The sequence below is a fragment of the Dromaius novaehollandiae genome, chromosome 2, assembly GCF_036370855.1.
Source record: "Dromaius novaehollandiae isolate bDroNov1 chromosome 2, bDroNov1.hap1, whole genome shotgun sequence".
Classification (NCBI taxonomy): Eukaryota; Metazoa; Chordata; class Aves; order Casuariiformes; family Dromaiidae; genus Dromaius; species Dromaius novaehollandiae.
In genome coordinates, this window is record NC_088099.1 from 94,852,303 (window position 1) to 94,877,862 (window position 25,560).

General features: G+C 40.5%; 2 protein-coding genes across 3 annotated transcripts; one reads left to right on the top strand and one right to left on the bottom strand.

Annotated features, from left to right (window-relative positions):
* Positions 1–4,076: 4,076 nt before the first annotated feature.
* C2H6orf62 (chromosome 2 C6orf62 homolog) lies at positions 4,077–11,568 on the top strand. Its single transcript, XM_026115665.2, has 5 exons — positions 4,077–5,649; positions 7,728–7,904; positions 8,489–8,611; positions 9,544–9,678; positions 10,273–11,568. The coding sequence occupies exons 1-5, from the start codon at positions 5,521–5,523 to the stop codon at positions 10,396–10,398; spliced, it is 690 nt and encodes a 229-aa protein (XP_025971450.1). The 5' UTR covers positions 4,077–5,520; the 3' UTR covers positions 10,399–11,568.
* A 5,777-nt stretch (positions 11,569–17,345) lies between these two features.
* On the bottom strand, positions 17,346–25,525 carry ACOT13 (acyl-CoA thioesterase 13). 2 transcript variants are annotated; one of them, XM_026115668.2, is made up of 4 exons: positions 25,390–25,525; positions 22,142–22,326; positions 19,906–20,046; positions 17,346–17,961 (listed from the first exon to the last, which is right to left on the bottom strand). In XM_026115668.2, exons 1-4 carry the CDS (start codon positions 25,468–25,470, stop codon positions 17,949–17,951), a joined length of 420 nt encoding a protein of 139 aa, XP_025971453.1. In that variant the 5' UTR covers positions 25,471–25,525; the 3' UTR covers positions 17,346–17,948. The 2 variants fall into 2 exon arrangements, with proteins under 2 accessions (XP_025971453.1, XP_025971452.1); XM_026115667.2 differs by having other exon boundaries at positions 17,346–20,046.
* Between the last annotated feature and the right edge of the window lie 35 nt (positions 25,526–25,560).

Below are 25,560 nucleotides of genomic sequence, written 5' to 3' on the forward strand. Positions count from 1 at the left end.
AACTCTATAAAAGTCTGACGAATCAGCTATTACTCATGGCTTTAATAGTGCAGATATTTATGTACATATACTCATACTTAGTTTGGTTGGTCTACTTGTATGTGTAAACATTATCAGGGTATCTTTACTAGCCAAAGAGCGAAAAGAAAAAATCTTCACTGAGCTTGGTGAGGGAGGCAGTTGCCTATATAAGGAGGAAAAGCCATCTATACATGAGGAATTATTTCACTTGCTCTTTGCCTTCCAAAATTTTGTGAAAGGATTTTGGTAGCCTGAGCTTACAAAAGAAAGCTGCTCAACACTGAACATTGTCTCTCTGATTTATTTCCTCTAAGTCTCTCTCCTCACAGCCCCTCTAGAAAGCCCTCCAGAAGAAGCTCTCTCCTTGTGCCAGCATTATATTTGACAAATTTGTTTTGGACTTGCTCTCTAGCTGGGCTGGGCGGCTGCCCAGTCCTGTGTAACAGCTGACAGTAGCTGTGGCTGTATCCCTGCAGTTAGGGCTGCCTGGAGAGGACAGCTGGAGTTACTGGGATGGAAGAATACTCTTCCTCTCTCCTCTGCAGGCAGACGAGGTGCCAGTTGCCTCAGAGGGCCCTCTGTGCCCGGTAATCCCCACTCAAAGCAGTGTTGCTGTGCTAGGCCTTCTTTGCATTGGTTATGCCGGCACAAAGAGGGTCATAGGGCAGCTGTGAGTCAGAGCTTAAAATAGCAGTGGATGCAACAAGGAATTTCAAGCTGCAGCACAAAATGCAGTAAAGGGTACCACAGCAAACAAAACTGCTTTGACTGAAAAAAGTGGGTATCTAAATATAGATCTCGTTAAGGTCAGACTCATATTATAGTTAAAACTTTTTGACATTTTGAAATAGTGCTAACAGTCTAGAGCTAATATAATACTCCTGTTTAGACAGCTTGCTTTTTACCTCTAAATACAGGGTTATTTTCAATAGGCATTGCCACTAGAAGAAAACCAAACAGTCTTATAAAAGTCTATGACTGGGTAACAATGGTCCAGTTTTGCACTGCTCCTGTTCACACAACAGGGAAATGTTCTGAGTAATGCCTGTGACAGAGAAGGAAAGAGTATTTGAAGGACTACTTGAATCAGAAGGCTTGACTGATGGCAGGTGAAGACAGTGGGATCCAAGGACAGTGATGTGACAGTTCCCTAGCAAAGCGGCAGGCAGGAGCAACATTAACAAGATGTTCAAGGGAAAGTGTGTAAAGGAAAGGTGAACTAAAGGAAAACAACTAATACAGAAGACAGGAGAGAGCAAAGGGAGCCAGCAGAGCCAACTACGAGCAGAGACAGAAAAAAGGCCCTGAAGGCTCATGAAATTTATTAGAGTGCCCATCACCATGCTCTGTGGCCTTTGAAACACAATCACATGAGTTAGTGTGCCAGCACTTGCCTTCTGCTTGTAATTTTTTTAATATTATTTCTGTCCTAGCGAGTCACAGGCACCACCAGAGGGAAGGTGGAAGAGATGAATTCACCCCAGCGACCTACTTTTTACTGTAGCTGTGATATATAACTGCAAAACAATGAATCATCATCCTCTTAACTCCGGTTCAGCATAATGCAAACCTGTGCTTCCCAACATTTTAGAAGCACCTTTTTGCATAATTTTTGATGGTGAGGCTTCCCATTGCATGGCTAAGGGGTCCAAAGAGAAGCAGACAATCAAATAGCTGGACCAAGCACTAAAAATGACTTTACTTCCTTCTCTTCTTGGGTCTTCTGATTTAAAGAACCCACCTACAAAGTAAACTATCTTTTTGCTTCTTTTTCATTGCAGAGAAAGTATAGGGTGTAAGATATAAAGCTTTCTTTTTAGTACAGAAATAAAAATACATACTGTTCTCCAAGGATTACATTTGTACCTCTGGAATAGCAATTAATTCTAAAAACTAGCAAATCTACTCAGGAAGTAATATAATCACCATGGAGGAACACACAGTTACGCATGGGCTGTAAATATAGCGGTTTCTGTTGTAAGACTAGTATTTGAGATGGTACTGGCTTTTTTTTTTTAATTCATGGTTTACTTCAAATATACATTCTGGACTGCTGCAAAATGCATTGAGTGAAATTAGAAAAATGAGTCCCTACAAGTCTTAAAATCTAGATATACCAATCATATCATGGCATATAAGGTAACTTTAAAGAAAAAAGGTAAGTTTTCCCTTTCTCTATGACAGGATTCTAATACAGGAAGGAAGTAAGGAATTTTGGAAAGACTACAGTTTGTAATTGGTGCAAGAAAATAAAAATGACATTGAACTGACAAAAATGAGTTTATTGCACCTGACTTTAAAACGAGATGTGACATTACTTGTATTTTCCATATGTCTATTTTCTTTGTCCTTTTCGATTTTGAGCTTCTCAGAACAATGTTTTCCACTGTGTCTTGTTACCACCCATCACAATGTCTGTACCAGAACTAAATACGGTCAAGGTACCCCACTCCCTGAAGGGCAGAAAGTAAAGATATTATGCTCTAATGACGCTATGTCCATCTCCTGCTATGACTAGTTTAATCATGAAGGGCAAAAGCCCCAGAATCCTCAGGAACAAATGTGTCATGGCAGGTTTAAAAGGTTGAATTGTTCAGAAGAAACAAGGAGGGGGAAAAAAAAACCAGGACCTGCAGAAGCTCCTGAAAGACTTAAGCCTGCCTAGCTTAATACTGAGAGATGATAAAACAGACATACCTGGAATCTATCATGGTTCAACTTAAGTCCCTAGGTCGCAGAAAATGTTTTCCTGCAGCAGCAGGAAAACACTCTCAAAATTTCCTTCCCCTCTACAAATGCTTTGTTTTCGGCTGTTAAAATACACAGCGCTTTTAAGATAGCTCTTGGATCACCACAGACCCTCACCAAGACTTTCAAAAGCGGGGGGGGGGGGGGGGGGGGGGGAGTGCGTTGGCGGCAGGGCGGTTGGGGGCGAGGCGAGCGCCGCGCGCCCCCTGTCTCCGGGCAGACCTCGCGCGCGGGAAGCGCCGGGGCAGATGGGCTGCGCCAGGCCGATACCAAGTCAAGAGAAGGGGGAGGGAGGGGTGATGTTCCCTTCCTTCCGCTTCGCTTTCCTTCCCTCCCCCCCTTCTCCGTGCCCCGTTGAGCAACTCCATCCGGGTTCTTTCCCTGGGGGCGGTGGCCGACTCAGGGTCACGTGGGTCATGACAGGAGGAGCAGGGGGGAGGAGGGAAGGAGCAGGCAAGCATGACCTGGATTATTGGTGCAGCGGCAGCACAGAGGTGCCTCGACGCTGTTGTAGTTATCTTCTTGCCTCGATCAGAAAGGAGGGGTCGTGACTACTGAAGCTGAGCCTGCCTGCCTGCCTGGAGCACAGTATTCTCCCCCCCGGGGACTCGAGCTCTTGGTACGCGCCCGCAGAGCGCGCGTGCGCAATGCGGGCCGGGCGGCGCCTGTGTGACTCAGGCGCTGCCATTTTGAGTGGTTGGTTCCGGCCGCGCGGCCCCTTCTGCGCTCGCTCCTGTGCCGAGACACAGGCACAGACTGAGGCGCCTCCGCCCGCTCCTGCCGTCGCCTTCGAGGATTTCCCGGGACCGCCTGGGCGGAGAGAGGCTCTCCCTGTCCGCCTTCACCCTCCTCCCGGCCGTGCCCTTCCTGTGCCGCTCCGGGATCTCTATGCCCGCCGTCCTCCGTAGGAGCCACTAGCGCAGGGACCCGCCGCCGTCTCCTCCTCCCTCCGCTGCTGCCGCCGTCGCCTCTTCCTCCTCCTCCTCCTCTCTCCGCCACCATTTCCCCACTCCCCGGCACCGGGGCGCTGAGCTAGACTATGGGGACCAGGCTGGGGCTGAGCAGCGGCAGAGCGGGCGGCCCGGTCACCGTGTCCACTGCAGCAGGGATGGGGGGGCTCCGCGGCTTCGTGGCTTTATCTTGACATGGCTCCTCTCCGTGCTGCTAGCAGCGCCGCCGCCTCCACTGCTCCTCCTGCGCCCGCCGGCTGCGGGTAGCGAGCAAGCCACGGTCTCGGTCTCTCGTCTGAGTCTCTGAGTCTCTTGCTTAAGGGGGGGGGGAATTTTGGGAGGGGTTCCTTTTTTGTTTTTGTTTTCCTTTCTTTTTTTATAAAGGGGGGGGAATATTTTTTCCTCTATTCTTAATCTGGTGTGACGAATTTGCTAATCTAACAACTCTAAACCCCAACTAATCAAAACCTGGGGGGGGGGGGAAATGTCTGGAGAGAGGAAGAAAATAACCTGATAATTGGGCATGTGCTTTTTGGGGGGAGGGTGTTTAGAGGTTTAAAATTGCAACTTAGATTTGCAGTTAAAAAAACCTTGCAAAAATTTTGACACTGAAAACCTGTTTTTCAAGAAAAGCAGAAGCAAAACTCTCCATGTTTTCCAAGTCGTGACCATGAAGTGAGAGAGGGAACGCCGTGCTACTGTGGGTGTCCCGCTGCCCTGGGCACAGGCCGCCCGCTGCCGCCTCTGCTGTCTTGCGTAGAGAGAGGCCTAAGGAGAAGCGAAAAGGATTGGCCATGCACAGCCGCAGCTAACCCGCTGACGGTGCTCGCTGTGGAGCGCAGCAGCAGCAGAGAGAGAAGGATTCCTGGGGGATCAGCAGCCCAGGGAGCGCGTGAGGTGTTGGGGGATGTAGGGCTCTCACACTGGTAAGGAGTCCGGGTTTGGGGGATTGATTCGGGTTTTAATCTCTAGGTGAGATAATACTGTCCTTTTAACCCCTGCCCACTCCTCATCTATGGCCATCATGATCCCTCTTCTCTTAGGCAGCAATAGCCTCAGGGCAATGATGTGCCTGATGATGAGCAGGATGAAGTTAGAAATGACTCCGCTGTTTTTCCTCTGTGCTCCCCTGCAAACCAGCACTGTGTTGTCTGTAGTTGATTTTGTTGTTGGCAGAGAAATCTCATACCTCCCAGGATGTGCACTCCTCCTTTGCACTCTTTTCTCTGCTGTCCACCAAGTGTAATAATTCTAAAAAAAAAAAAAAAAAAAAAGACAGGAACATAGCAATAGTGGAAATCTGAGAATAATAATCAGTAGAGTCATGAATCTGGCTGGGGTAAAACGCAATTTGTAATTTCAGCTTCATTTTTTTTGTAAGCAGAGCAAAAATACCCCCGCCCCCCCATGGATTGGGCTTGTGCCAGTTGCTTTTTATTGTACACGTAAATCGTGATAAGATTTGGGTTTTTTTCATTCTCACCCACTTATTCCTGCAGCTAAACTGTTCACACGAATGTGTTTTCTTCAAAATTCTAATTTTTTTTTCTTGGTTTATTGCAAAACCTGTTCTTGTCCAGCAATGGTTGGACAACTACTTATTTTGTTTCTTGACCCCTCTAATACGACATTCTCATAAAATATTGCCTGAGGTGCGTTTTTGGGTTACACTCGTGTTTTATCTATTCAGTCGTATTAGCAGGAATAAAATGACTTGTTTCTGTTGTACTTGAGTCTTACGAAAAAGTGCCCATAGTTTAGTGACAGTTTCCAAAGGCTTTAGTACCACCTGTATTACAAAATGGGGGACCCAAACTCCCGGAAGAAACAAGCTCTGAACAGACTTCGTGCTCAGCTTAGAAAGAAAAAAGAATCTTTAGCTGACCAGTTTGACTTCAAGATGTACATTGCCTTTGTATTCAAGGACAAGGTAACTTGCCTTTAATGTTTCTCTCTTACTGTGTTGTATGTTATAATGCAAGTTGTGTGTTAATTGTGCTGTGCAAAGTCTTGCTGCCCGATACGGCTTGTGATTTATGCTTAGTAAGTTTAATTAAATTTTTAACATTTTCTTACTGTTATAATCGCACAGTTTACGTGTTCATCATCATTTTGGCTTTCCTTTTTTGAATATTTGTAGTTTTGTAACACAGAGGATACAGATGCCTCAAAAGATTAGTTGGTAACTTCTGTGTTGGATAAATATTTATCTAAATTAATGTACTTCACTAAGCTCAGTCGGGGCCTGAATTACATAACTGTTTTTTGAAACAGTTGAACTGAGAAAAAACAGACTGTAATGATTGCTAAAGTTACTGCATTTATCTGGTTAAAGCAGAAGGGAAATGCAGGCGGTTGAAGGGAGGAGTCACAAAACACAATATTAAAATGACCTAAGCATGTAGGCATATATCAAGCTGCCATGGCCATTTGGGAAGGGAGGGGGGAGATAAGAGGAAGTCTTCATTTACTTGTCTACATTGAGTAGTACCACTGGATACTGTGTATCTGGGCCAAAGTGGGGAGCCTATTTGTATTTCTGAATCTAACTTAGAATTCTAAGCCAGTTTCTGTTTACAGAAAGTGAGGAAAAGTTGGTGTAAACAAGTAGGTTGCCGAACAGATGAGCAAGTGAAGATAAATGGCAACAGAATATATACTGAAATACACGAAATGCATGTAAATGAGCTCCGAAATTGTTTAACCCACTTGAACATGTAGCTTTTGCATTTTGGATGTGATAGTTGCATGTTTTTTATTGAAGACTCTCTGTTCTTTTAACACTTTTAGTTAAAAAGTTTCCTTACATTCTTAAATTCAGTTTGGTCTCATTCATCAGTTCTAGTGCTAACAGAGCTGGATCTAGTGGGACATCCTAATCTCTAGTTATTCTCTCAGTGATAGACTATTGGGTTAACTTTCTTGGGTTTATAGTATAGTTTATTCTTTTCTCCCATCTTGTGCTAAATGACCTCATGGATAACAAAACAAATACTACTGCTTTCAAAGAAATATGAAGGCTTATGCAGTGATAAGAGTTAGATTTTTTTTTTTTTAGCTGGTATGGGTGTTAATATGTTTATATCAACACCTTAATGGTTTTAGTGGCAGCATTCCCACTACTTTCTGGTTGCTTTTTAGAAATTCATTGCCAATGTCTATTTTAAGCACTGTAAAATTTGCTTGTATCTAAGTGAACTGTGAGGATGTCCATCCAGTGCCTGTTTGCTTAAAGCAGGAGTTAAGCTCAGCCAATATCAGTAAATATCAGTTTTGTTGTGCATATTATGGCTTAGTGGGTTTCTTGGATTTTTTCAATAAAATATGCCTTATTTGTCATGTTCTTAATAGATAAAGGCTTTTTATGAACTGTAAGAAAGCTGTTAGTAGCAGGCAAACAATTTTTATGGCATTTCACATATGCCAAAAAAAATTCTTTTGTTTTCTCCGTAGCAATATTTTGCCTGGGCTTGAGATGCTGAAATATTCATAGAGGTGTAAAAGCTATTTAATGAAGATGATCTTTCATTGAGAAGTTTGTGGCTTATAAATAACTTCAAATTGGATCCTGATCCTTGTTGAGTGTGGAGTTGAAAGACTTCACTTTCCGTCAAAGTGTTATTTGATTTACTGACAGAAGTTTGCACAGAGTTCTTGGTCAGCCCAGAGTCCTGTATTCCACATGGTAAAACTTAAGTCATAGTAATGTTCAGATGTAGCCTTAATTTTAAGGAAATGTTGGCAAGATTGTCATGTAAATCTATGCTTCTTGGAGACTACGAAGTTCAATTTTTTTTAACAGAATGTGGCTGGCCTCACTTGGTTCAACTCTAGCTGTTTTGTATGTAACTTTTTCTGTGATTTGTCTAAGTCCTAACTTATATAATGTGCACTTTATACATGAATGCTAACAGAAAATCAGAAATGCTGGAATAAACTGCAAATAGAATTATGTAGAAAGGATTGTAATCTTAATGTAACTGTATTTTTTGTTTTCTTTTTGTTTAGAAGAAAAAGTCAGCGCTTTTTGAAGTGTCTGAAGTGATACCAGTCATGACCAATAATTATGAAGAAAATATCCTGAAAGGTGTGCGGGATTCCAGCTATTCTTTGGAAAGTTCCTTAGAGCTTCTGCAGAAGGATGTTGTACAGCTTCATGCACCCCGCTACCAGTCTATGCGCAGGGTAAAGTTATTCTTTACACTTGCTGAATTTTAGTTGGAGTTTTGAACATGTGTTTCTTCTTATGAATCTTAGCTAATCCTGCCTTTCTGTTTTCTTAATTCTTCTGTTGCACTAGAAATCGGAGGGCATGTGTTTGAGGTATAGTTTGAAGGGTGATGTAGCACATCTGCTTGGAAGTTGTTTAATTTACCTTTAATTTGTCTCATTCAAATATATCTTAAGAACAATATCTTGCTGGCCCGTGCACACTCTCTCTTTCTCTTTTTTTTGTAAGTAGGCATACATGTGTTAATTCTTGCCATGATTCTTGCTATACAATTAAGTGGGGTTTTGTGTGAATATTGGAAGGTAAATAAACTTTGCTAAGAATGATACTTTTTTCTTAAAGTTAGAATTCCTATTAATTGGGTACTGATATTAAAATTCAACAGAAAGCAAGAAAGAGCTGTGCTAGGAGTAATACAAATGGAAAATTATATAAACGTAAGTGGTAATAAATAACTCTTTTGAATTATGTACCTGTATACATAATCTGCTTATCTGGATCTGGAGGGACTGTAAGTACAGAACTTTACTACTTACAGGATGTGATTGGCTGTACCCAGGAGATGGACTTCATTCTTTGGCCTCGTAATGATATTGAGAAGATAGTCTGTCTCCTGTTTTCTCGGTGGAAGGGATCTGATGAACCCTTTAGGCCTGTTCAGGTATTTTTTTTTTTTTTTTTTTTTTTTTTTTTTACTTTTTTGTCTTCAATAAGTAACATATGCCTGAGGGGTGGGGAAGGGAAGTACTCTTCTTAACCAATGGGTGGTTGTTGTTGAGGTATGTGACTTTTGTGAATGTTATAAAGTATGCTGGCTGATTTTATATATAAGGCAGAATTGTATTTATAATTCTGCTTGCTATCATTATGTGCTGTGATATTAGTGCTGTCAAAACTTGTGTATGAAAGACCTTTGGAAATGATATGTATTTTTATTTGTTAATATATACTTTTTATATGCATACATACAAACATATACAATGTTAGTAATTGTAGAAGTTGATTAGACACAGCTGTTCTCAGTACAGTCAGATCTTTGTCTAAACATGATAATGTCCTGAAGGTTCTGTGAATATCTCAAATTGTTTTTTGTTAAATGGAAAAGGAGCTGAGTTGGATGGAATTCTTGCATTATAATTTTTGCCTTGAAATAAACAAGTTTCGAACACTAATTTTTCAGCAGCCAGCTTTAGCTGTGTACATTTCAGATATTTGAGCAACATTATATGCATTGTTTTCTGCACTGATTCTGCAATAATAGTAAATTATTGGAAGAAACATGCTTGGACAAAGATGTTCTGGCAGAACAAGCTCAATCTGGTTTAGTATAGTCACTTAAGGTTGAAACTTTGTTTTGATTTGTTAATGTGTCATTGCCATGATTAATGTCAGTGTAGGGGAGTTCTTTAAGTTGTTTGTGCTGACACTCAAACGCATAGTTGTCACTGCTGTCCCCAGTTTGTTTTTCATGGATGAGATGAGAAAAGAAAAGAAACAAAAGTGGTTGTAAAGCACCAGATTAAAGGAGAATAATTGGTTAAATGTAAGTTTTAGGTTAATAAATACTCGGTTTCCTTCCCCTACACAATGCAGGCCAAGTTTGAATTTCATCATGGTGACTATGAAAAACAGTTTCTGCATGTTCTGAGCCGAAAGGACAAGACTGGAATTGTTGTCAACAACCCAAACCAGTCAGTGTTTCTCTTCATTGACAGACAGCACTTGCAGGTAAGCTCATTCTGTCTCTCTTTTTCTCTTATTACCCACAGTGGGAGTTATTTTTAACAAGTGTGTTTTAATCATAAAATGATTTTTTCTTAGGAATATTAGTGGTTTATTACAAAATATTTAAGTAGAAAAAATAATGCATTCATGCTTGCATTTCAGTAGTTTCAGAGGAAACCTATGCTATAAATAGGATTCAGACATGGAAAAACAGCTATGGGGCACAGATGTGTTGCCATATAGAATCAGTTTCATATTCTTGTATTAAAAAACTAAATATGTTTTAAAACAGATTTAAGCGTTTTGGAAAAACAAAGTTGTTTAGCTTAATCTGTGTGATATTACAGAAATGATGCAAGGGAACAATTAACAGCGAAATGATTAAAAGATTTTAGTCATTAAATATTGCAGGTTTATCTTGAGTTCAGGTTATTTGTGCTTTGAAAAAAGGCTTTCAAAAGTGTGTCCTTCCCTCTCCTGCCCCCACTGCAGCAGCAGCAGCAAGCTGGTAATCAGGCTGAGTCTGCTGGGGGTACTGCTCTGCTTGTAAGGTTCATGTGAACTTTTATGTTTAATAGCTTTTTTTTTTTCTTTTAGACTCCAAAAAACAAAGCTACAATCTTCAAGTTATGCAGCATCTGCCTGTACCTGCCACAGGAGCAGCTCACTCACTGGACGGTTGGTACCATAGAGGATCACCTCTGTCCTTACTTGCCAGAGTAAGGTACTGGCCAGCAAAATGGGGAAGATCACAGAATGCAGCAGTGAATTTTCACTTTCCTCACCACTTTATTCTTTCAGAATTTAGAAGAAAATGGACTCATGTTCAGAACACTATACATTGTGAAACTTGATCATCCTGGATTATTTTTTTTATCATTTGTATCTCAGAACTTTTAAATTTTTTTTAGATGTTTTCTGCATGGACCTTGTGAAAGAGAGGATGCTCTGCACACTTCTGCACAGCATCAGCATCTTACTAAAATGTGAAATGAAGGGACTGTACACTGAAACAAATGTATCTGAAAGCACAAGGTGATCATTTGTGGTGGTGTTCCCATTTGTGCTGGTCATGCCCCCTAACATCTATAATGTTAACCATCAGTATTTGGAGGGTGAGAAGTGAATGTAACGGGTATAAAAGCCTTATAGCTTTGCTGTTAATGATTGTATCAAAGAGCACTATCAGATTCATTTTAATGATCAGAAAAGTGGCTATTACAATAGGAAGTAAATGTGGGAAAGAAATCTTTTTTTTTTAAAAAAAAAAAAAAAGCATCTCATTTAATGTGTAGGCATTTTTTGCCTTTTTTTATTTTGCTGGGCCATGTTTAAGTTTACTGGCACTTTTGTTTTTGGATCTCTTTCCCCACGTTGCTGTATAACTGTATGATAGTATTCTTTTGAGTTGGATACACTTATACAGATGAGGCAGACCTGGAGTCTGAAGTCGCTAAAGCAGCTAAAAATAAAGTGAAATATTAGCTGCAGAAACAATGTTGGTAGAGGATTATTTTTTCTTGAGAGTTGAGACTTGTAAACTTGCTGGTGAACTGTGCAGGAAATACTGGTTTCTAAAACATTTCTTAAGAAAAACCCATTGAGGTTTTTTCTTTTGGAGTAGACATTATAAAACAATGTAAAATAGTGTTTGGAGTGTCAAAAGTTGGTTCTGAGAGAACATTTTAAGATTGTGCAATGATAAAAGGAAGACTACTGTATAGTTCTGATGACAAAGAAGGCTTTGCTTAAGGGTTGAATACTTTACTGGAGTAAAACTGTATAAGCCTGCTCCCTTTGGATAAAACTAGTGCTTACCTGTTTAAAATTTGTATTTAGCTTTTGTTTGGAATTGGAAAAAATTGGAACTTAAATAAATTAGGTGAAAGATGACTGGGTTTATTTATGGAAATCCTATGAATTGAATTTTACTAGTATCCTATCTTTTGACAGTGTTACCCATTGCAAGCACTGAATATGTACAGCTTGTGAAACTGCTAAGATTAACAAAGATTAGAGGCAAGGGCATTCTCCTGTTATGTATGCAGGGAAAAATGCATATTTTAAAAATTAGCTGTCGAATTAATGGCATACTAGTATATCAGCAGATACACAGATATTTCCAATTCTTTGGTCATAAGGTCCTACAGGTTAAACTGGAGCACACTAGAAAAACATTACCTGACAGCTGCAACATTACATTAATACATGCCTCAGCTTACAAAGAAAATGTTGCTACTACTGTTAGATGACATTTTAGGGCAACATTTCGAAAATGCCGCTGTACAGAATTCTTTATGTATGGCTCTTTAGAAGATTTGGAAATCACCATTCCTGCTGATAGTGCTTAAAAGATCAATTTCCCAGCTTAAAATAAAGTGTTCCCTCTTAATGGCTTGTAAGAAGCAATAGCAAATGTCAGCATGTGATTTGCAATAGGTTTTGTAGGGTCTTGAACAGTCAAGTTCCATTAGTTTGAATTTTGCTTCCTAAGTAAGTGCAACTCCTTTGTTTCTTAAATTGTTCTTTTGGGCATTATCTCATAGAAGTGAGAGTATAGCAGTAGTTATCTTGGTTAACAAAGCAAATGATTTAAAATCCCTAATGCAGGAATTACTGGTTTTCTTCATTCTGGTATTTCTTTTGAAAGAAACCTCAAGATCCTGGCCTGGGTGGACATGTACAATCCTTTTTAACTGCCAGCCATGGCCAGATCCTTAACTTCTAATTCTCTGTATTAACAGAGAACAGTGTGTTCAATTTAATTGCTTTTTTAGTTTTATATGAGAGGTGAAAAATATACAGGTTGCAAGTCTGTTCTGTGTGACAGTGTTGCCAGAGTTAAATACGGTACTTTCTTGGGGATAAGATCATACTTATATAATACTAATGTGAAATGTGGTCTGTTCTACACAGCTAGCAAATGTTACACTTTTGCTGTGCTATCAGATTGAGTTGATAGGCATCTGTATTGTATAAGTTGTCAAAAAGAGAAAAGGAAGCAGGCTTTGGAGCATGAGAATTCTCAAGTGTGTAGGAGTTTGTTCTTAAATCATTTGGCATCTTTGAAAGGCATTTCTCTTTCTCCACTCAAACAGGAAGACCTTAGAGGAAAAAGGTGAAATTTGAAATTGTCCTGCTATCTCTCAATGGAGCTTCTAGTGGAAGCATTGAAATATGCTCAATACCTCACCTGAATGTGGGAGTTCTACCAGGTTATTGCTTGAAGATTTGTCATGTGGGCTTGGGGCAAGAAGAAATGTGGAGGCAGCAGAATGGAGTAGACAGTGCTGGCCCCGTGAAACTTCTCATGTCTACGTGAGGTGTCTGGTGAAGGAAGGCTTGTCAGGTGCTTACTAGATGAGAAGTAAAATGTCTTAAATGTGTCTAGCCTGTACATGGTTATATAAGCATTCCTTTGCTTTTCAAGCTGCTTCAGCCGCACAAGTGCTACTTGCTACAAGTACTTTATAGGAAGATCGACAGAATTGTTTGTATAAGCCTTGCCCAATGGAAAGGAGTTGCAGTAGACCTGTAGCTAGTTTGCAGTTGATGCACTTTAATTCTGTCACATCAGTCTTAAAAGCAAAACATAAATTCCTTCTCCAAAGTTAGTTTGTTGTACAGTAACTGCAGCATGAAGTGATACATGTCAAGCACTAGGAACACATTCAGATTACTTGGCATTTCTCTTCAAAAATCTATTACTCAAACTAGAACCAAAGTTTGAACATTGAACATTTTAGCTCAAGCTACTTACCTCTGCTACAGGTTGTTTTTTGCATAGCAAAATGTTAAGCCTATTGGAAACAAACCTTGTAGTTTTCCCAGTTTTAATTTTTTAGACTTTTTTCCAAGAAACCAAATCTTCAAAAGACCTGTTTGATCTGTACTTCTGAGCAGAAAATATAAAACAAGCAGGGACTTAGTCTTCAGTACAAACAGGTAGTACTCTGAGTGTTCTTGCGAAAGACCAGGGGTTTTTTTGGTACTGCTGACATGTTGCAGTAAATGGTGTAAGCAGAGTTTGCAGAAGCATTGTTGAACCCGTTTTACTCCCCCCAACCCCACTGTGCAGACTAGAATCTTGTGCAGATTTGTATCCCTTTGGACTGTTTGTTGCACCTGGCAGTGGTGCACTGAGTTGGAAACTAAGTTATGCTGGGTTTCAGTGTATTATGATCTACGTTAATTAGCTGTACTTAATGGCATTCAGGTGTACAGTGCTTTGCTCAGTCATTCAAAATGTTACATCTTTCAAAGTTCTTGCTAGCATGTTTTAGTACATCTAGCATGTTCTTGCTAGCATGTTTTAGTAAGGCATAATGCATTAGTTTTAAAATTACTTAAAGCTAGGACCTGATACAAGTGCCATAAACTCCTGTTCTTTGTACTTGCTCTTCTTCAGCGTGCTTTTCAGGCTTGCTTCCTTCCCTGCCCATTTCTGTTTTGCTCCCAAGAGTGCACTGTCCTCTCTCGTGCTTGTCACGTGCTGAGTCACTAGGTTACTTCTGGTTAATGGACTCTGATTAAATCTAGATCTCTCTTTGGGGGTTGAACACTGAGGATGGTCACTTCAGTTTTTGCCCTTTAAATGTGAGATTATTCCAATGCACTGTACAGGATTCATTTAAGATTATATTAAGATTCCTGATGCTAGCACCAAAGTTGCCCAAGTGAAGAATTACTAGACTATATTTATGTATGCTAAGCAGACAGACATGTGGTATGAGTTTAACTTAATTGCTAATGCCTTTTTTTAATTGGCCTGGAAATGCTTCTCCCATTTTCAGCTCTGTAGCTGTGGAGGTATGAAGATCAGAAGCTGTATAAGTCCACAGATTCCAGGAAAGCTTTCTGGAATGCAGTAATGAGAAAAGGGCTTTTATAATATGTTACAAGAGAGGGGGAAAAAATTAACCAACACACTTGGTTTTCTCAGTGGCTTGGGACTAGTCTGAGTGTTACTTACTTTAGAAATGCTTTTTGTGGAGCAAATCTACTTTTTCATTCTCATAATCTTTGTATACAAACCACACTTTCCCAAATCATAAAGCCAACACTTGTACTATGGTATCATTAGCGTTATACAAAGGGAAGTCCTTTTTTTTATGTCGGGTCTTCATTTGCACCTTTGTTACCTGATGTTTGTTACCTGTTTTTTGAGAGCAAGGTCACAGCTTGTAGGTATCTTCCACACCTATTCGGTACTCCCACGTTGCTGTAGGATTTCAGCATGATTGTGAGTGAAAAGGCTCAGGATGTTGGAGGCCTGCCACTAGAAACTGAGATTCTCTTGGCTCTTTCCCTGCTGTACTACATAGGAGCTGGGTGCTTTGTGTTTGGCTGTTTTTTAACTCTTCCTTCTTGTAGTGTAGTGCACCTGAAATACAGATGGGCTCTGCTGTGTGAAATATTAAGAACAAAACCACAGTTCCATCTACAGCAGTGGGTACTGCAGTGTGATTTCTGCACCTCAGCTGGGAGTTCATAAGGCTGACTTTACAGCACTGATGCTGTAAAAGGATAAATCAGCTCTACAGGTTAACTGAAGCAAGCTAAGTGATATGCCAGCATAATTTCTCTCTTTTGCATGGCTGATTAAAATGCTTGTCAAGGCTGAAGATATCTATGACCTAGTTCTTCTGCTTGAAAGGGATTTACATATGGGAAGGTCCCATAATTTGAGCACAATTACAGTTTGCTAGACCCATGCTGAGCCTAGAGCACATGCTCTACAAGCTGCTTTTCTGGGTTCTCTTGAAAAATTGTCTCTAAGCAGCTGCTGCTCCATTTAAGCAGAAGATATCAAAGCTCCAGAGTCCTACTACGGTTGTACAGCCCAAGGATAGTGCTTTGGTGAACAATTGTAGGGCTTTTCTGGTGGATAGCCAATGTGCCAACGTGTTGTGTTTGAGAAGAGTATGGAGGTAATTTGATTCAGGCAAGAACTGTATCATGTGCTTATGCTGTGGCTTTGTACAACCATGGCTGCTTGGGACCAGGGTATGGAGTAACAGGAAGTCACTGAGTAAACGCGTTGTAGAATCACAAAGGTAGTAAATGGCATCATGTTGTCCCAGAACTCCTAAGCAGCAAAACAGGAATAATTAAAGTGCTTTTCTCCTCTTCATACCCACAGAGAATGAGGTGAGAGAGAAGTTTTGGCATTTCTTTTTGTTTCTCCTGAATAGACAATTTCTGCAGGTGGGAGAAAAACTGTGAAGCTGTTAGTGATAAAATGTGATTGGGAGTTCTTCCACGTCCCCTGGTAGTGGCTCAGAACTCATCAGTGAACCAGAACAGCATTGAACCACTGTTCAGAACAGTTATTCTACAGTCCATCTAATTCTTCTCCCCCCAGTCCCTTTTAGGATGTAATGCTTGCTAATTTGAGAATTGAAACTCAACCAGCTTGCAACAAACTTGGCAAAGTAATCGTGGGGAACCAGCTAAGCCATGAGATCCTTGACTGGATATATTTTGTAGTCTCTGCACTTAAAAAAAAAAAAAAAAAAAAAAAAAAAAAAAAGTGGGGGGGAGGGGCAGCAAACTGTCTTCCCTCCCAGGAGGAGATGGTCTCTTGGGCTTGGATTTACCACCCTTTTCCTGTTCTGTGACAGGTGGCTTAACCTGAAAGACTAATAAGAAGCCCTAATAGGAAAACACCTGTTTCAGCAGTGCCCTTCTCCACCCCACCCCAGTCTGGTGCATCTCTGACAAGTTGCTTATTCCTGAGAGCTGGAATCTTTAATAACAAAATCCCTCCTCGCAGCAGCTCAGTTTGTGATCAGTTCCTGCCCAGATTACTGTCCTGACTCTCAATTTTAAACACCAGTATTGATTCTGTTTTGGTTCCTCATTTTCTCAAGGGATCTGTAATAGCCTTGAACTATAGGACTGCACAGCTCCACCATGGCACAAATACTTCAGTTTCCACCTGAACGCATTCATCCAGTAGTCAGTAGTAATGTGGCAGCAGCATGAAATATTTAGCTGACCAACATATTGCATACAGGGGTAAGCTGCATTCATTTTCAGTGCTGGAGGTGAATTGTTTCACAATGTGTTACAGACTCATATGTAGAAAAGATTGGCCCTACATAAAGACAGCTCTAGACATCAACTAGACATCTAGACACCAAAGAGTATGGTGTAGATGTTTGGTATGTTACCGAAAAAAAATGGCATGGGAGGGACTGTAACATCATTTCCAGCTGTGAGGTGTGGAGCTTACAGATGTCTGTCAGTTATTGTATATATTTCATATACTAATAAGCATCACAGGATGATCTCATCAAGTCCTTTTATTTGCTTCTAAAGGAATTACGCCTAAATCTACACTGATGGAACCAGGTCAACCCCACAGGAAATGCCTGTTCTGATGCCAAGTGGAACCATGTGCCATTTGTCCTTATGGAAATATTTTTTCTATTGTTCCCCTTCAAACACAACTAAGGTAAGATACTGTTTTTTCAACGTGTAGCTAAGCCTGGAATGAGCAAAGAACACTTCCAAATATTAAGTCTGACACTTGACAGTTTACACCCAAAGATACACAAGCTCAGTGGTGACAATTCCTTTTGAGAAGGTCCCCAAGCCAAAGTTAAGCTGTGAAATAAATGGCGAGGTCAGTGTGCTGCTGCTAACGGAGAGATAACAAACAAGGATGTCTTAAAATAATCATTTTAATGAACCGCTTCTAAAATAACTGGCCTGCATATTAATGATGTCCCACTTTTATTAATTAGGCAGCACTAAAATACTGTGTTGAATAGCCTATTATGAGGCAGAAGAACTTGCCTGTTATTTCAGGAAGGTTTTCCTCTTTACCTCTCAGCTTGCAGCAGTCCTTTCCAAACTTGAACAAGAACAGGAGGATACTGTTGTTTACGTGTTGAGATTTGCCATTCTTAATTTGCCTGGACACTTTTCAATTGTAATTATGTACACATGATGAATGCTAAGTGATACAATGAGACGACTTACTATGGTGGTGTCCTGAGGCGGCCAGCTTTGATTGAGGAAGTCATGTTAAGTTGCACTGGGACAGTTACACAACAATGGAGTTGTCCCAGCACACAGAGCTAACGGAGAGGTCTCTGAATCTTTCAGCACTTGAATTCAGTACCTCGTTCACTATCACTGTCTGGCTTTTATTTCAGATAGTAGTCAAAATCCCTCTTGTGTTCCAGTGATGGGTGGGATTATACTAGTGGGGAGGGAGAGATGTGTTATTCCTCACTTCTATTTCTTTCACCTCTTGCACTCTACTACATGGGTAACCTATGGAAGAAAACAGGAAAATTTAAGAATGAGAAAAAGGGAGGGAAAAGAGGTGAGAATCAGGAGCAGAAGAGTGAAGGACAATTGGTGGTACCAGAATATGTTAATGAGAAGACAACCAGAACTGCAGTTGCTAAACCAAAGGGCATGTCCACACATTGATGGATCCTCTCAATCTCAGTCTGCTCCTCTTGCTCATAATTTCAGAGGAGCTGGAGATGCTCAAGGCTACAATTGATCTCTGGGGAGAGGAAGCTGTAAGGGGAGAAACAACTTGATCCAGTGAAGCATATAGTTCTGGTGAGGAAAGATAAAAAGATAAATCCAGACCTGAGGTAAGTGTCGTCTTGCATATGCTTTAGCAAAGCATCATGTTTCTATAAATGGGATTCAGAGATGACTCTGAGCATGAGTGCAAATACTGAGGAGGAAACTCATAATGAGTATACTGCTGAAGAGAGGATGCCAACCTTACAAGTTCAATTAGCCACAGGGATGTAAGCCATGTACACTTCTAAGACAGCCTCATAGAAAAAGCGCTTATCAGGACTGGATGCAATGTGAACTAGACTTGCAGCAAAAATAAATGCTGATAACCTGAGCCCACTGCAGTCTTATTGGAAAACTACTACTGAAGGTTAAGTTACAGCAGCCAGTGCTGCTTGTTTTAAAGTCACCTTGGAAAGATTTCTGATACATTATTAAATGTGTTCAACTTTATGTTGATAGTCAGTTTGCAGGACAGGTCACTGTTACACAACAAACTTCACAGCAAATGATTTCTTTGTTTTGGGAGTGTACATAGCAAAAATAAAAAAAACCCTACATACATATCTGATCACAAAACTCAAATCTTTTAAAGACAATGAGTCAGCTTGCATGACAAAAAGAATTCTGCATGCACTCTACTAGTGTATATTAAACTTCTTCAGAGCTCTTTCTAGAGAAGAAAAATAAAGGTCAAAGAACCTTATACTGTGTATGTATCATTGGTGTTTTGCTTACAATGTGATAGCCTTGCCAAGGATCATTTGTCATCAGCTTAAAGAAAGTAATTAAACCTGCCCACAACAGTGCATGAGGAGACAAGTCTTCAACTGATGAATAGCAGCCTAGCACTACCAAATTCAACAGAAGACAGGCAATTTACAGCTAAAGCTTGATCTAAGGCTCACTGTATATACTTAGACTCAGCTCTTGAGTTTCACCTGATGATTTTAAAAGAAATATAACCAGAATTTTAGGTAGAGCTGAAAAACCCTGATGTGACTATATTTTCACATACAGAAATCATAGGGTGATGATGATGAAATTACCAGGCAAATTTGCGTACAAGGGTTCCACCACACCCTTTTTCAACGAATCCATGCTGACATGCTTTTATTTATTAACTAGTCTTTAAAAAGAGAGTTTCAGAAAATTTTACTGAATACTTATGAATCTGTAACAGCATCAGTAAATTACCCTTTGTATTTAGCTTACTTTCCACTTTCAAAATACTGTTTCAAACAGTGTTTGTAAAAACTCTTTACTACCATCTTAAAGAGCAAGTACTTTATATGCAAATACAGTGTTTCTGATTGTGACAAACCTGAAGAGAGGGATGCTTAGTCACACCACGTATACTAAAGGCAAAAGAAAACCAAGCTAACGCTGTCATGCTGGTAAGCTGTTTGCTGGTCCGCAGGCTCTACCTTTCTGTCATCCTGAACAAAAAATAGATGTGTCTTCATGCTATCACTCTCTGTTATTCCTTCCAAAGTAGATGCTAATTTTAGACTTGTAGCAATTTTGATGGTAATACAGACATTTGTTCATTAGCCTATCAAAATTTTGTGCAAATGATCCATCTTACTGCATAAATGAGAAAATCATTCCATATGGGATTCTCAAGCCCAACATTATTATTTTTAAATTACTTTCTTATATTAATTTCCAACATACTTTGTATGTCTGCCTTGTGCTATTAACTTTCCAGTTGCCTTGTTCGTTAAATCCACGCTCGCAAATGCAATATTTTTTCCTTGCTTCAAAATCTGGGCTGTAATCAGTACCTCTTCTCCAATCTTAGCAGCAGCAGTGTATCTTAAATGAAAAACAAAATGAACAGGTAAGATTCTATACAGAGCACAAATCCAAAAGTATCGCTGCATTTTAGATAAACATGAACTAGCAAAACTGCATAATAAAAAACACATCTAATTGCCTGCTTTCAAATCCCTGCTTCTTAAAGTCCTTGAATTCCTACTAACTACTGCAGTAGTTAGCAGAGAAAGCTGGAGTGTAGTAGCAGAGAAAGAACCCATTGCTTTGTTCTGATAAAGGTCCATTTTGGAGCAGAAACAATCAGGCATCAAAGACCTCACTTACAGGTCCTGTTCCAAGTCTCACTCCAGCTGCTGCTGACTCCCTACAGTCCTTCTAAACCAGTCTGGCTGGTTTAGTCGCAAAATGTCTCTGGAACAAAAGCTCCAGAAGGTCATTTCTGTACAGAAACCAATCATAGATTAACTGCTTCTCATATTTCTCTTATACTCTTCTTAGAGAAAAGTCATGGAAATTTGGGAGGCCTTCAAGCTTTCCTGATTTAACTGTTTCCACTCATTAGATAACTGTTATTTACATGAGTGGGTGGGTGTGCTTTTAAAACACTCTCTCCAGGGAATGAGAAGAAATTCCACCAAAAAGCCGAGAGAATCAGGATGTGTGTGATCCAGCCATGATCTGAGGTAAGGCAACAATATTCAAATGCTGGAATTACACAGGAGAGCATATAATTATCTCTTCTTGAGATAAATTTAATGAACCAGTCCATTCTTCACATGACACCATTTCAAAAGTATGTCAGTCAAGTCTAATGCTGATGTAGCACAACCCCATTAGTTGACAGGGCAGGATTTCAGTCCCGTTTCATTCTCAGAGCCTGCTGCTGATCCTCATGTGATCAAAAAAGGAAAAAAAATTTCTCTGCTTCTGTGTTTTCCATTACTGAAATAGCTTCCTCGTGACAATTTTTAAAAAAGTTTTCTTTCCAAAAAGGAAAAAGCTGTACTATAGCAATATTCAATACCCAGTATCACTTGTTCTTGGAAACCAGGAATAGCTGGGGTTGAACAAACTTTCAGCATTGCTTCAGGTGACATTTCCTAAAGGTTATGCTACAGAGAATCATTTTGGATCACCTCCGGAGGGAGTGCTTCCTTGAGATTTCAGACCTTATATAACTGGGGGGGGCGGGGGGGGGGAATATAATCATATCAGAATTTCAGGTTTTCTTTTCATTTCAAATAATTTCCTCGTTGTCATAGTGGTAGAAGAAAGCTTGAATGGATGCTTTGGGCACACCCTATCAGTGGAGAAATCAGAAGGTGCAAGGGAGTGAAAAAGAACTTGGTAGAGATACACAGATCTCTCTCTCTTTCTCTCTCACACTCACACATTTTCAAAGCTTGCTTTTTAGTCAATTTTGATGAGGGGTTACTTTTCCGAGATTTTTTTAATGCTCAGCATTAGTTTTTCCAAGTAGGATTACTTTTGTTCCAAGCAGTCATAATCTCTTCATTAAGAGTTATCAAGCAAAGCTGGCAAGCTGTAATAGTATGATCAAAGAAGGCTTCAGAAGAACTTTAAGAAAAAAATGTGCTTTAAAATTATTTTACTGAAAGAACTATTCTCAATATAAGCTATCTTTAAATCACCCTAAAGAAATCTTCCCCTGGTGAGCAATTCTGAACCAATCAGTGATTTACCCCCATCTATATTTTACGGACTAATATGAAAAAGGGCTTATAGAAAGCCTCTTACCCTAGATCTTACTGCTTGAGGATACTCTCTAAAGTATCTTCACATGTGAAGAGAGAAGAGACACCTTCATAAGCCTAAACTTTACCACCTTTCAATACCCCTTCAGCATTCTCTGAATGAACGGGTACTGCCTCTTAAAGGCACTAAATGCAAAGCAGTAACAAAATAAAAGCAAGCCTGACTCCAGTTTTTCCACACAACTGCCAATATCCTCAAATACACCCTCCCCTTAATTTATCAAAACAAGTCTTCTGAAACCAAAGGAAAAAAAACTTTTAAAGCAGGTACTACAGTGTAGAAGTGAATTATAATGGAGTCAATACCTTGTTAGGGAAAGAAAAGTTAACGTGTTCCAGTAAGCATAGTGGATACCTACGTGATGTTCATGTCCACACTGACCCCAGGCACTGCTCTTTCTGTGTACAGCAAAGCTGTTGTTGACACCACATCCACAAGGGTGGCCGTCAAACCTCCGTGTAATGTGCCACCTCTGTTTGTATGCTCCTCCTCTACTTTCAATTCACAAACAATTTTCCCAGGAGTTGCAGAAAGAAGTTTCATCTGTATAACCAAAAGATAAATAAAAAACTTACTGACAACAGTACCAACTCCAGAGACTGCCCTGAATCAAGCTGAAAGTGAACCTTGTTTTAATTTTGGGCTCACGAGAAAAAAATTAAAAGATGTAAAACATAGAACTTCAACTGACACATTAGATATTTACATAAACTTTGAGCTGAAGATTCTTGCCTTAGAAAAACTTGTATTTCTGGTACAGATAAATAATACTGACAGTTTAACAAAACTAATACTTGCTAAACTTTCAGGAGTTGCTTAGGAGACAGCATTCTTCATTATTTTGCCTTTTGCTTTAATCTGCAACTGAAAACCCTGATTAGAGGGAACAAAAAACTGCTTTGACTATCTGTGCATACCATAGTTATGGAGGTGTATTTGTCAGCTCACAAAATGAAAACAAAAAAAAAGTCTGACATTAGTTCATTAATCTTACTACGAGAGCAACCTCAGTAAAAATCAGTATTTGGCAATGAACACTGGAAATGCTAATCAGACTGGCCTCTCTGTATTGAAATTCACGTTTCTCAGTAGAAGTATCCAATATTATACTACACTGTATTAGAGCACTATAACTTCTTGTGCATACATCTTTATCACAGCCCATAGGTGTAACACAGAAAATTACAGCACATCTATGCTACCATGCTTCCCTGTGTAACCAACCTAAGAAGCTAGATTTCTGAGACCAAGAAGTCATTGCATTTCAGTATTTAAAATCTTCTGCTCAAGTTTCTTGAGTTAGGAGCACTACAAATGCAAAACTGGGATAAATACAGTGTGTATATTCAGCCCTACAACTAATACTTTGAAGTACCTTTAAACTGTCACAAGGGAAATGTGGGCATAATATTTATTACAATTTCTACTACATTTTCTGTCTTTTTTTTTTTCTTTTTTTACCCATAAGGGTTTTTTTTCCTAGTTTAAATGTTTCCATACTATATCAGAGGGACTGATTTATTCTTTTTAATCTTAAAAACTTAGTTTCATTATTACTTATTTATAAGGTGGTATAAGAGCTCAGTTCTAGCCAACATCCCTTTCTGGTAAGCCCAAATTTATTCAAATTTTGCAGAGAGATCATACTAAAATAAATGTTGATGGAATACAGAGGCCAGATATGAATGGAAAAAAACCCTGGAATTAAGTGGAAGTGAATCATTGAGGCAGTATCCTAACGTAATATAGCACCGTGATCAATGAACATCTCAAGCCTAAGAGACCATGCTGCACTGCACTGGCTGGAGGCTTGCGGTTTTGACACAATTTGTGTTGTTTTGACTGATGCTTGACATTGGGAGCAGATGGTTTCCGCTACCTTCAGAGAGTGCTTCAGTCCATCAGCAAGGTCAGAAAAGCATCTGGTGGTGTTCACCAGCCCTCTGATCTGGTACTGGCTGCTTGCTCCCCTTGGTGACAATAGTTCAATAGCTGAGCGCTCCCATGACTGACTGGGCTATAACTGCTGGTGGGTACTTCTCTTCTTGCAGTCCTTCTGTCCCCATTCTCCCACACGTCTCGGTGAGCAGTATTTTGCTTCAGCTTCTGACTGCTGCTGCAATGCACTACTTCTTTGGGGAACAGGCTTTAAACCCCACAGCAGTTAAGCCCTATATAGATACCACATTGGAATTAAACGAGAAACTAGGTCTCATGCTGGAGCTCAAAAGTTCAGACTAAAATTTGTCTTCTCCAGAAAAGGAAAAATCTCAAGTCATATTTAGTTTTGGTAAGAATGGCTTTAAGTATCTCCCAGAACAACAATAGATACTTTAAATTCAAACAGAACTGTAGCTTTATTATTGTCATTATTATGTTCGTAGCATCATATTTCTAGAAGTGATTTGCAAGAAAGGTCAAAAAGTATTCTAGAGCGAGCACAGAAGCCTGTCTCCCAAGGCTTACTTCTAGCCAATTACCTTTTTGAGTTGAAATACTGCATTTCTTCTCTGCTTAACAGGATTTTAAGGTGAAAGGAGAGTACAGTTATGACAGTGAAGAGGTGAATTAAGAACTGATCAGAATCTCTGTAACTAAAGCAGCTTCCCAAACATAAAGCTCCCCATTTGTCATATAGAAAAACATATACATCCAGATCCATACATCCAACATGTCTTGGGGAAACAGGACAATAAGACTTTGGTAACAGTTGCTTTCTATTAAATATATCAGATCACGGTGCCCTCAAGGAAAGCACTGCTTCAGATGTAGGTTTGCTCTTTTATAATGCAAGACACGTACACATTTCCACGGGGTTGGTTTCCTTAGCTGTACTGACTGCATGCCTCCATGTCACAGTTACACCAATAAATGGCAACTAAGACATCAAAAGCAGAATTCAAGCACTGCAAAATTTAATCACAACACTGAAATCGCTTCACAAGAACACGCTGCACCAGTGGTTAAGCACTCATCGGCTACGCCAGTATAAATTACAAGGAGAATTTCAAGACACAGTCACTCCGTTGACCTTTTTTGCTCACGGCATCGCACTGCGTTAGAGCTGTATCACACAAATGCATTTTTACACAAGGCTGTTGTAGGAACTCAGGGAGCACCGAAGTGCTTCTGTTTTCGGTCTGACTTCAAGGCGAAGCTCGAGCCTCTTTTTCTTGTTTTTAAACGGTGATGACAGGACACCGTAAAAAAAAGGGTGTGCAAGTCGGCTTGTCCCTAACGTACTTCGAGGGGAAGGCCGCCAGTTATTTAACGGTTAGTGCTTCAGCAAAACCCTCATCCTCGCTGAGGCAGCCCCTCTTTGAAAAGCAAGCATTCCTGAATGATAATGTTATTTTCTACTACGTTTTACCATCATGGGGGGGGGGGGGGGACACCCAAAAAACCGCCGTTTGGGGGACGCTATCAGCCGCCACGGCGGCCCGCACGCACCGCCTTTGGGCGGAGCGGCCCCACACCGCGGCGGCTGCTGCTCCGGGGGGGGCCGCAAAGCCCGGCTAGGCCGCCGGCAGCGGCGCGCCGGGGCCGCAGCCCCAGGCCCCCTCCTCCGGTCCGGTCCGACCCAATCTGGCCCGATCCGGCCCGTACCTTGCAGAGCACCCGGTCGAAGCCCTGCGACTCCACCATGTAGCGCATGGCCTCCCGCAGCGACTCTACCGTGAAGCCCATGGCGGCGCGGGGTCACCTACCGCGGCGGCTGCGGCGAGCGGGGCGGAGTTTCCCGCGGGCTTCCGCCCGCCCGCCGCGCTGCGCCGTGAC

Bases quoted from the DNA above. Each gene is read 5' to 3' on its own strand.
- C2H6orf62 (XM_026115665.2), top strand. From the start codon at position 5,521: ATGGGGGACCCAAACTCCCGGAAGAAACAAGCTCTGAACAGACTTCGT. The intron at 7,905-8,488 runs GTAAAGTTATTC...TACTACTTACAG, and splicing joins GCTACCAGTCTATGCGCAGG to GATGTGATTGGCTGTACCCA. The intron at 8,612-9,543 runs GTATTTTTTTTT...TACACAATGCAG, and splicing joins AACCCTTTAGGCCTGTTCAG to GCCAAGTTTGAATTTCATCA.
- ACOT13 (XM_026115667.2), bottom strand. From the start codon at position 25,470: ATGGGCTTCACGGTAGAGTCGCTGCGGGAGGCCATGCGCTACATGGTG. The intron at 22,327-25,389 runs GTACGGGCCGGA...TTGGTTATACAG, and splicing joins TCGACCGGGTGCTCTGCAAG to ATGAAACTTCTTTCTGCAAC. The intron at 20,047-22,141 runs GTAGGTATCCAC...TTTTCATTTAAG, and splicing joins AGTGTGGACATGAACATCAC to ATACACTGCTGCTGCTAAGA.